The sequence below is a fragment of the Orbicella faveolata genome, unplaced genomic scaffold (assembly GCF_042242905.1).
Source record: "Orbicella faveolata isolate gen_17 unplaced genomic scaffold, um_ofav_v1 contig_24, whole genome shotgun sequence".
Taxonomy (NCBI): domain Eukaryota; kingdom Metazoa; phylum Cnidaria; class Anthozoa; order Scleractinia; family Merulinidae; genus Orbicella; species Orbicella faveolata.
In genome coordinates this window covers 30275047-30287310 of record NW_028301552.1, presented here as the reverse complement: position 1 = coordinate 30287310, position 12264 = coordinate 30275047, and the positions used below count along the sequence as shown (strand labels likewise).

The 12264-nt window shown below is 37.8% G+C and overlaps 1 protein-coding gene across 1 annotated transcript; it reads right to left on the bottom strand.

Annotated features, from left to right (window-relative positions):
- Window positions 1-1510: 1510 nt before the first annotated feature.
- Window positions 1511-7112, bottom strand: LOC110051952 (uncharacterized). The gene is made up of 3 exons (XM_020758067.2): window positions 6915-7112; window positions 6313-6515; window positions 1511-2661 (listed from the first exon to the last, which is right to left on the bottom strand). The coding sequence occupies exons 1-3, from the start codon at window positions 7057-7059 to the stop codon at window positions 2191-2193; spliced, it is 819 nt and encodes a 272-aa protein (XP_020613726.2). The 5' UTR covers window positions 7060-7112; the 3' UTR covers window positions 1511-2190.
- Between the last annotated feature and the right edge of the window lie 5152 nt (window positions 7113-12264).

Here is a 12264-nt window from a genome sequence, read left to right as displayed (position 1 = left end):
TGCATGAAAAATTTGACCATTTTCAAATTTGAGCCAACAACACCCAACATGTTGCAGCATGTTGCAGCAGGGTGGCCAAAAGCGCGCAACAAATATCGATCAAAAACATTACTTTTGTTGACAAAAATATTCGAACGGTAGAATTTATGTTAGCGAGAGGATGATTTAAATAAATTACCTAATACTGCTGTTAAAGGAGAACGTCAATCCAAGAAACATATATTTTTTTGTCAACGTTAATAAAAACCTTGCATTAAGTTTAGCCATTCACCGAAGTTTCAGCCTCTAAAGTGCAGTTAACTCTCTTTAGTGCGGCCGCAGCCTTGTCTCCCAGTTATATCTGATCTAAAATCATCAGAGGCAAACGTCGAAATCATTCATATATCCATCATATTTCAAATAAAGGAAACAAAGTCAGTTTTGGGTGCACCCAGATCATAAAATTATCATCGATCTACCGAAGCCAATTGTGGGGTTGACGTGGTGCACTTTCCAAAGCGTTGGCTTCGAAATAACCAAGAAGAAGGGTTAGCATAAAGGAGCGGGGAGGGGACATTTTAGTGCCCGTGGCTGTGCCCTGAATCTGAAAAACAATATTAATGAAAGGAAATTGACCGTTACGCCCCTCAAACTGTTCAAATTGTCCAGTAAACTGCTGAGCTCGCGTAAACAGCAGCGGCAAGTTAACGTTTTAAGCGACAATTCAATCGACGCGCGATTTTGCTCGACCTTACTGACGATTATATAGACAAAGTCTAAATAATTGGAAATCGTTATTTGAAAAATAAAAATTCCTTTAAATGCTACTGAAACAATTACATTATTCACGCTCGATTTCTATAAAGTGTTATAGTTCACCACTAAATTTTCTTTGATTCTTATTGGTTTAAATTGATCACGTCACGCGATAGTGTTCATCCGCGGAGAGACACTATCAGCCCATAGTGCCCGTCCGAGGAAAATACCCGGATGGATAGTACTCATCCGTGAAAATGTTTCCGTAAACAGGTCTACACAAGCTGGCTTCAAGAAAATAAACAATTTAAATTGTATTAAGTGGGTTTTTTTCTGTTTTCTTTTTCAAATTTTACATTTGGCTGTCATTGCTTTCATCAAAAAAAGTTGAAAATAATTCACTATGATGCTTGAACTGGCGCGCGGAAGAAAATTTTGTGGTGAAGAATAAAGACAATGGAGTGTTTATGTCTCGGAACCATCGGTCTGATAGTTGCCCCTTGGAAATTTGATGTTCTTAAAACTAGCATATTTGCCCTCGAAGCTTCGCTACTCGTTTTAAGAACATCAAATTTCCGCGGGGCAGCTATCAGCCGATAGTTCCTCGACAGAAACACTCGATTGTTTAAATAGTTGATTCAGCTCTTGGCCTCAACAACTATCACTTCATAGAAATCTCAACTCCTAATATAATTGTTTGCTAGAGTTCAACTTGTGTGACAGACGAAATTTCTCGCTGCCTCAGTTGAATCCCATTCTAAAAACATCCAAACTATTTTAAAGAAACCCATTTTATTAAGACCTCAATTAAAGTACGTTACTTACATATCTTACAAAATTCAGAAGATCATGCCAGCCCGAAAAATAACCAGGCAGGCATTTTTAAATACATATATATATATATTGCCGTTCTTCCCTCTTCATTTTTAAATTAAAGAAAAAAAATCATTTTGCTTGTAGCAAAATGGGGCCCAGAAACTCGAGGTATCAGTCTGTTGGAATGCGATCTACACATCGGAATTCAATTCAATTCAATTTTACTTTTTAAATAAAATAGATAAAAACTCTGAATTGAATAAATAAGAGGCAAATTCAATACTGCCAGCGAAACTAATGCCTTGTGCAAAAGCACCATAGAAAATATTTTTATTCCATTCAAACAAAGCCGCAAAAACTGGGTTAAAAATAAAACAAAAACCGATAAAAGAAATCATCTACACGAAGGCTACATTATAAATTAGCAACCTATTAATTTATCTTCAAATTGAGCCGATTTCAATACTTCTGCTATTCTACCATTTGCAGTCTATTCTAGTGTAACCCCATCAAGCTTCGCGTTGCTGAGAGATGATAGCCATGCCGGCTAGTCGGCAGTGGCTCGAGAAGCCCCATTGTTTTTGTTTCCCTGTAAACGCTTCTGGTTTCTCTCGAATGTGGCTTGAAACTTTTTTAAACCTACGAAAAACACGGTGGACCAAACACGTGATTGTAACTCTGCGCCCGCATTCTTAGTAGGGCCAGGCTTTTTGAAGACCATTCATGTCTCACCAGGCCGAGTGATGACTGGCCTTCTTTCTCGTACAATGCGCTCTTTGATGGAGAAAGCGATCGAGGGAAGGCTGGGTTCCATGAAGTGGTAGGCCCAGGCCCCGCGCTACAACATATACTCCCAGGAGGACACGACCGACAGGGCGAGCGGCCTGGACGCGATCCTGGAGGGCTGTGACTTTCAATAATAGTTTTGGAGGAGCCTGGTAAAGAGTTGACCGGGCAGGCCATAGGAGGCACTGGGAAGTACAGGTGAGATGCGGGAGAGTACAGTCCTTCGTGTGGATAGTAAATGCCCGTATGATGATACGGGAAGGCCGACCGTGGATGCTGTCGTTCTTGTTTTCGATGTTTTGCTCGTCGATTTTGAAACCAAACCTGGAAAAACGTGAAACGCTGCATTAGTTTTGACGAAAGAAACGAGTAATACTAACTTCAGTAGGCATATTTTCAGTTTAAAAACCCTACGAGTTAATGATTGTAGGATGCAACATTAGTGTATAGAACTCGGCTCTTAACGCGTCACACTCGCGGGGAAGTCGCGCGCGAGATCTGACTTACTAAACTGAGCTCTTTCCAACTTTAAGAATGCCTGGTAGGGCTAGAAACCGAAAATAGAAAACTTGAATAATAAATTCTAATTTTAGTTTCTTTTAATTTGTGTCGCAACAGATCCGATGCAAAATCCAGTTTTTGCCAATTAAAATTTCTAGATAACAATATAAACATGTTAGAACTATAGCGACTGTTAGCTCGAATTAAAAGGAAAATATGATTGGGAAGATCATGTAAAAGAAAAACAAATAAGGAGGCAAAATTAGCTTCAGAAAGCCAGTCAAAAGCTTGATCTTTACTTCACAAAGGAAACAAACGGCAGAGTTAACTGAACACGTGGATTTTCAAAGGAATCCAATTAAATAAGTCAATGTGAAAGATGGAAGGATGGTTGTATAATAAATACATGAAAGGTATCAATGCTTTCGCTCAAAATCGCAAATGTCTGTGACTAAATTGCGACAATGGATAAGGAATTCAATCATTTTTAAACAGTAAATAAATGCACGACAAGATTGGTTTTAGAGTTTGAAGCATGAAAGGGATAAAGAGAAAAAAAAAAGAAAAAAAGCAGGAACAATTGTCTGTATTGTGAAGAAAGAGGCCTCTGCGAAGAAAAGAGGGGCACTGATTAAAAGCGACTTATGCAAGTTTATTTTTGGTTGCAAATGTAAAATGGAATTCTGGTAATTATATGGAACCAGAGATCGCTAGAGGGACACGAAAATAACTGCAACCAACGAATGGATACTCTCCCAGTTCGCGGCGATAGCGGAGGGTTCCAAGCTGAAAATTTGGTAAATTTGCAATCGCTTGTAATTTTAAGCGTTTAATCTCAGCTTTTATTTATCCTGACATCCAAGGTGTCTACAAGATAGAATGTTCTTAAAATAGCTGATGAATTTTTTGATGTCAAGGCAGCAGGTTTGAAGTCGAAAAGAAAAACTTTGCCGACAGTGGTAAAGGGGCTTATTTGTTAACTCTTCTCAGCGAAAAAAGCAAGCAAGAGAAAAAAAAAAAATGTTAAGCTTCATTTGGGGGCGAGTACTTTTCCGTGTTGTCAAACGTTATATTATTTCTTTTATGCACCGCGTGCAACTATATCGCTTTGGAACAACCCATCATTATTTTATCTTTTGTATTGAGCCGTAAATTGTTTGTCAAAACATGATAACGCGATCTCCGCTTGAATAATACATCCTCAGAAGAAAACTAATCCCAGCTTATTAGCCGCCCACTTGACAAATGAAACAAATTCATTCTCCTGCCGAGCAGGTATTCAAAAGGGAATAAGTGGCTTATTTACCTGAAATATTAATAACACGTGCCATACGATAAATTATATCCAAAGAACTTCTAATAAGGTCTCTGCTCGGTGTTAGTTCCAAATTAAACGTTTTAGGTATATTGCAGAATTAGCTTGAGAAGTAATTAGTTCAATACCGCGAGAAAATCGTCCAGGATTCAGAATAGTTTGAAAGTTAAGTTTACCGGCGAAGAAATCCAAGCTTTAAAAAAGTTACGAAAGTTTGGACATCGTCAAATTATTTACAATGATAGTGAATGCAATCCAAACGGTCAAGTTGGGGGAAAAGATTTAATTAGAGCTAACTCTTGAAATTCAATTTATCGAAGGAATATTTGGTTTCGAATTAGTCTCGTTGACATAACGGTTAGCGTTATTTTAATTTGAAAGATAAACACTGAATAACTAAATCTGCGAGTTATAAGAAGCTTAGTTTCTTTTAATAAAAATAACTTGGATTGAAGTGAGGCGTTAAGAATTTGCCAAATTTACACATGAAAAGCCCTCAAGCGCCGATCATGAAATTTATGCTTAAGCTTATACTGCTTACAGGATATTTAGCTAGCTAACGTAATATTCTTCAACATAATATAATCTAGTTTTTCGGATGGTAAGAGCTAAAAATAGATACTCGCAATTTGAAGGGAGACGATGATGATGAACGAGGATTTAAGCACCATTCATCAGTTTCACAATTTGTTCCCCTGGAGCTTATTCGAATTAAGATGTCCTTCGAGCTTAGTTTCTTGCTGAACTCCAAATGAAATTAATTATATTATTTTCAGTTTGGATTTTACTAACAACTGCTTCGCGCGGTTAGCTTTTTTGGTAGTTATTTTCTTTCATTTTCTTTCGGATTTAACCAAGATCTTGTTCAGCTTAGAAAATAATTTTAAAATGCAGGTTCGCGTTAGAAAATGAACAAAAGAATCTATTGATTTAAGTCTGGTAAAATTGAAAACCAAAACCTTATCTCGTGCCGATTTTCGTCTCATGAAGGTCGATTGAAAGTCTTAAATCGAATCCAGTGTTACGAGAAACAACAAAAAGTATATTTTTTGTTCTCTTTCCGATGGGAGAGCATAAAATTGCTGCCAACTTTTTAATGTTTATTTAAACCGCCTAGCAGGTTGAGTTTTGTCAAGCCCTTCACACCTTACAGAACAAGACGTGTTTTTCAAGTCCCTACTGTTTATTAATGACATCCCGTGGACAAGAAGCACTTATCGTTTTTTAATTCTGTTTATTGAAAGCACTCTTAGCTTTCGACCTCAAAACTAACCTCAAATTTATCTAGAAAGCAGTCATGAATACAGCCTTAAATTCGGCGCCGTAGAAAGATTTGTGCAATGAAAGACAGAAATTTTAGCGCGCTAATTTAATTTCCACATTCGTCCAGATCGCTGATGTCTTAATTTGCTAATGGCAAACTTAAGAAATTAAAAGTGTCATTTGCGTCCAAATGCGCTTTCACAAAACAAATGCCGCCCTCATTCATGTTGATACAAAAGGAACTTCTTGAATAATAAATGTGCTAAATTCTTCAACTCGAGTAAACAAATCCTTGACAATTTGCCCCTTTCTACGAAAACCAATTGTATTTTCGAGAGGTCCTCAAGCGATTGTCTTGGAGTGGAGAAAGCGCAGAGGATTTCCGTCTGAAAAATTGGTCGATTTTCCTCCCGATTCGTAATCTCTCAGGAGTTGAAAGGATGCTTAAAACGTTTAAGATCCATGTGGTAAGTTTACTTTTCGTAATAAGTTTCAACAGCTGCTAATTAAACTCTCTGTTCTCACCAATAACACACGTGCGTTACGAGCAGGTGGAATTTCGATTGCGCGTGCGCGAAACTTGGCCGAGTCACAAGCTATTTTTGAGTCACCAGATTAACTCTTCATGCAATTTCCAGGGGAATTTTGCTCCATGATGAAACGCAAACCTCGAATAGAGGACTGCAAAATTGACGTTCTTGGAGTAGGAATATTTCCATTGCTGGTCTGTGGAGCGAGCGGGCCGAAATGTTTTTGTGTCCTTTTAATTGAAACTAATAACAAAAACAAAGATTGCTATTGATTCTATTAGCTCAAGCCGCGAGCAAGCAGCGAGCAAGCGGGCTAGTGAGTAAAGGAGCGAGCGAGGGAGTGTGCGCTTCAGATAACAGTCTTACCTGGACGCGAGCTTCGTTCAAATTGATTCCTTTAGCAAGCTGCTCCCGCGTGAATACATCAGGATACTGGGAACGGTTGAATGCCTCCTCTAATGCGTCGAGTTGCGCTTGTGTAAACGTTGTCCTGTGTCTCCTCTTGCTGATAGTCAATTCGTCTGCTGTAGCCGCGGTCTCCTCCTCTCGTTTTCTCTTCATGGGGCAACCTTTAAGGAGGACAAAAAATCAGCGAGCGAGCTCGTTAACTGTCCTAGACACTCCCTTAAATCATAAAGACGACTCAAACAATTCCGAGAGGGCAGGCGCTGTTATGAAAACGTCCCGCTCAATTTCTAACAGTTTGATATTCTAAATAAATGTGAGTTTTATTTGTTTTAAAAGACCTTTCTTGGCGCGCGACAGTTTGCGTTAGCTACAGTGCAGGGGCAGTTCCAGAACAAAATTAAGTTAGCTTTATGCCACAAGCAAGGAAGTACAAAGAGTAGAGATTATATTTCCTCCTTGATTAATTTGCAACAAGTAGTTACTTTGCGGAGCGCTGTCTGCGTTACTTGAGACTTTTCAACACTACATTAGAGCTGGCACGATCCAAATAGTAAGTTTACCTTTTAATACGGGGTCTTTGATGTCGACCTCGTCCAAGTCCTGCGTCGAATTTCTCGAGTTAGTCTTGTGATCGTTTAAGCCGTCCGCCGCGTTTTCCAGTTGGAATCCCACGGAAGTATCAAATTGCGCAAAATGTTCTGACATGACGTTAAAGTCATTCGTGTTCGACAAACCTTTCTGGGCCAATGCTAGCTCCAAGTGTAAGGGAAACTGTCGAAAGATAATTGCTTTGTAAAAACTATTTGCATTGAGATGAGTTTCTCCGCCAATCAGGACGTTGCTTTTAATTGTGTCGTTTTCTGGCTTGTCCCCGCAAGCTTGTGATTGGTCGAGCGCCAACGCCTTGGTTGTAATTTAATTAGATTCAATTGATAGTTACGAGCCCATTTTGCCCTTAGGCCCCGCTGTTTTGTTTGAATAACGTTTTGACAAAAGCTATTAAGCTGCTACCGTCTGAAAGAAATAAAACCAAACTCACGCCATGGGAGATTCACCAAGGCCCGCAATTCCACTAATCAAATTACGGCCAAACAAAGAAACGTTCGTATCACGGGTACGCCAGTGTTTTTGCAAGCACTCAAGCTTGTTTCTGCCCTGAGCGACAGAGCAGAAAGGAAATTCAAACACACAACAGTCAATGTTTGTTCCGACACGATTTATGAGTTGATGCGATTTAAGCAGAGCAAATTGCCATTCGTCCAAGTTTACATCATCAGTGCTTGCCGACAATAAAGATAAGTTAGCAGAGTTCTAATCTAGGAGATGAGCTTGCAAATTATCTCAAGCCTGAAGAAAGACCATTTCATTGAGCGAAATTGACAATTTGCATGTCATTATTTTGCCTAAGAATTCAATTAACTTTTCCTCTTTTTTTTTGGCTCTTCAATAACGCAGCTAAATTCTTCAACTTAGTATATAATGAGCACTAAAACGGACCTAAAAAATTCCGTCATTTATTTTCGCATATAGGTTCTGGTCCGAGGGCCAACAGCCTGGGGAATTCTGGCAAGAAAACAAGGACAGACAGGATTCACTTTGTAAATGAAATTCACACAAGAAAAACCACTTTTAAATATTAATTAAAATTCACCCACCCGCACAAGTACTATTTGCTTGGCAGAATAAAGTCAAGTGCTTTTGTCAACACGTCCTTGAGACAAATATGAAACAGTGATTTTCCTAAATGCCTTTCAAGTCGCAGAGAGTCTTGCCGAAACAAATCGAGAAGAACCGTGAATTACACACAAAATGCTTAGTCTATAGTCCATGACTTAAGCATGACGCCGACTTACTCGTTATTTGCTTTTATTTAATATTGTCAATTGTCGAAAAACCTTTAAGCTAATTACAGTAAAAGAAACAATGTTAGTATCTGAGATATTTCCCGCGTAAAAAACGACTGCAAAAACATAAATAACTTTTTTATAACGCTACTTTCAAGTGAGATGAAAAGTGAAGAATGCTGTCTTTGTTTTTGGTAACCTACGTAACTCGGACAAGCCGGGAAAAAATGCCAATTAGAGAATTGCTATTGAGATAATTTATTGAATAAAACAACACTTTTTTCGTCGCTGTTTGTAAGTCACCTCGATCGCTTTTCGTTTTTCTAAGCACGTTAACGCTACGCTTCAATTAACTCTAAAGAGAAATTATCAAACGAAACTAATTGCCTTTAAATAAGCAGCCAAGAGATATCTGGCTCTTCTTGGTCTAATTACAACTCTTAATGTTTAATGATTTGAAGCAAATTAATTTACGTGCGGCCAGCCAAATTGAACTGACAGCAAAATGAAAACAATTTATCCGCTTTAGAGACTATTCAAAACGGCTAAACGCTTTTACAGGACTAAAATTAAAACGAAAAAATTAAAGGGAAATTTTTGCTCCTATAAACGCGTGTATTTCAAAAGCTCATTTTAACAATCGCCCTCGAAATCGTTTCAAGAGCGAGTCGGCAAATTGCCCACAAATATAATCCCGATATTTATGTTTAAAACTCAAAATGAGGACTTAATCGATTGCAGTTAGCTCCATTTTTGTAAAATAAAGTAAGTTCTTTTTAACTATCACCGTATTTTAACAGGCCTTAATAAAGTCGCCAGACGAAATAAGAAAAAAAAAATTGAACGAATTAATTTCGACGCATTCAAACACAATTAATTAACTGGTTCTGATGTCCCCAGTGTTAAGCCGAATTCTAAATCCCTTTAAGTCGAAATAAATTTGAACTAAAAATCTGCAAATAACCTACAAATGAAATTTATTTCTTGACAAAACTCTAAATAAACTCAATTAATTTTTACTTTTAAAAGGAACTTTCCTGAGCAATTTATTTATCTCTAACACGAGATAATATTGACTCAAGCAATAAAGTTGCTCATTAAAAGCGTGCATTGTTCAATACTTTATTATGTGAATTTCTTTATGGCTTCTTACGTAAGGCATAAAGAATTATTGTTGCTGCACGTATCTTGCTGCTGTCGTGTGAGGAGAGTTCCTGAATGAAAAAAAAGCGTCTTTCCTTGTCAAAACTGACAATTCTTTCGTTAAGTTGCAGCTAATTTTAAAGTAATTTGCTCTTAGACCGGAAAAGCTAATAAGGAAAACATATTTAATTGTTTTCACAAGATGTTTCATCGTGACGGATTACGGCAGCCCTTTTTTGCGAGCCTGTTAATTAGAAAATTACAAGGTACTATGGCAAGAAAATAGACTTCAAATGAATTTTTCTCTACCAGCAGGGAACAATATAAACAGACCCGAGTTTGATACGTTTCCCCACTTGCAGATTAAAGCAAAATACGTGCAAATGATGTATTCACTTGGTTTTCTTTATTAGGAGGAACTTTATAATCAAGTTACTTTTTCCATGAGAAAATCCAGCGACTCTCACAACTTAATTCTGAATTAAATCCCACTACAAAATATTCGTCTTCGGGAGTTACTACCAAGCAGGTCATTCCAACTTAATTTCTCATTCAAGGACAAATATAATTCGTTCTCTTTCCGGTACAATAGTCACCAAACCAATGGCTACACGTGAAAGACAATGGAGCAGTGAAGTACCTGTTTCATAATCAACTTTCTTCAGAGAAAACACTCAAAGGTTCAGTCAAGGTTCGAAAATCGTATCTAGTCATAGGGAGTTTTCACGGCTTTTTACGGTTTTCAATAACAGTGTGAGTGAACGAACGTTTAAAATTAAATGACGCAATTTACCGACGGCAAGTGCAAACTGCGTGCGGTCGAATTGAAATCGTAATGCGTGGGATAAACCTTTTTTCCGGCATTTATGGCCATGCTGAAAAATATCTTAAACTTCAACTGACTGAGACTGAGAACGCAGATTTCAGAAATGAATTCCAAGTGGAAACAAGATCTATTTTGTCAAAACTTTAAAAGATTAAAGTTCGTTGTTCATATTGTAAGTTTGCGGTAGGCATCCTTGCTCTCATGTCATTGGGCGAGCACTGTTCTGCGAAAAGCAAACCGTTTTTGCCTTTGGGTAACCGAAAAGTGAATGACAATACTTCTAAGGGGACACTAAATATGGCTGCGAGAAAACGAAAAATGCATATATAAAAAAAGGAGAACACTATAATTTTAAGGCTCATGCGTGCCAGATCTGCATGAAAAACGCTTGTAATTAGTTCAATCTATGCTACTGAACCATTTACTTCACTTAATTATACATGGGCCTTAATGAAGTACTCAGTTTCCCTCAAGGTTTCCCTCTTTCACGAGAATTTCCTCCCACAGCCCTGATAATGAGAGAGTCAGTAGAGTCAACGCTAGACTTAGTAGCTGATTACGTTGCCTATTTATATCTTTAATATCGAAACAGTGCTTCAGAAATTCCCGTGTGATACAGCTAGCAATGTACATGTTAATTAAGTCATAAATACCAAGTGTAGTGTGAGGATCGACTTCAATTAACGGGCATTTCATTTAATTTCTTTTTACATTAAGGAACTAAAGATGCTAACCTTCGAGGCCGACCTGCCGTGGAAACCATTTTGTAAATTTTAACGCTTCTCGGTGAAGGAAATAAAGCATCCTCAGAGTTGTAAAAGAAAAACTTAAAAAAGAAAAAAAAACTTGGAAACAATGGCAAGATCGATCATTTCAGAGCAATTTACTTTATGACATGAAATTCATTTTATGACTTTACAGGAGAGTATATCTTTACGTTTACAGCACAGAAAACAGATCTGCCTAATGGTTTTCCTAAACCACACTAAAGTTATCACGTTATAACTAAGACGTGTTGAAGTTATTCAAAGAGTTAATACCAAATATGTTAAAAGATCCGTTAATTCTTTCAAAACGACTTTCGTGTCTGGAGTTCACTCAACGACCAGGGAAGAAATACAGATAGGAAACTAGACATCAGCTTCAATTGGCTAACGATTTGGATATTGGCTGAAATCGAGCCTGAATCCATTCGTAAGTGATCTAATGAAAAAGTGCAGAAAAAAGTTCAATGTTTAACTCGAGTCGATGTCATATTTTCTATGTCTTTCAGTGGGAAACCTAGGTCAATTTTAAACATGATTTATGTTGATAAATTTTTAGCCAACAACAATGCTAATGTCTAAGCCTTTGTGTTGAAAACCTATACGGTAATACCTAACAGTAATGAACTTCTGCAGCGTCATACGGAAGAGATCTTTAAATACCAAATCAGCGAAAATCGCTCATTACTCGCGATGTTAGTTGAAGCTCTTTAGTTCTCAGTCTTGGAACAAGTGATTTTGGAACAGCACTATTCGATATTCTTTGTAGCGGTTAACATCATTCTGTACGTATACGACATTGCCTGCCATTCGAAATTTCTCGTTGGCAAGAGCTTCGCAATGAGAAAATTTTCACAATTCCAAGGCTTCTCGAGCTCAGCAGCTCCTAGATTTATAAAGAACACAAGAGAACTATTTTCAACTTGTGTCTCGTAACCGGGCTTGAAATTTCCTGGCAGACCGGCGAAGCTGTCGAGTATTCGACAGGATCTATATCTTTACAGGCTGGTTTCATAATTGTTATTCTAATGTCTTGTCTTCAGTAAAAACTGGAAATGAGCACAATTAAGACTACGATACTAAGACTTACACAACAGAAGCAGTTAACTATTTATTCGTTTTATTTGTAAACAACTAAACCACCAACTATTTAAATGACAAATTTTTAACCTCGGACAACGGAGTCCTTCTAAAAGCGAGAACGTGTGAAAAACGTGGAGACCGTTTCACACGGAAATCAAGAACATTGCGGTACCAAGAGAGGGGTTTTCGTACCTTATTTGCAAGATAGCAGAGCTTGTACGTTGCGAGTGTGTTTTCTTTTCACTGTGTT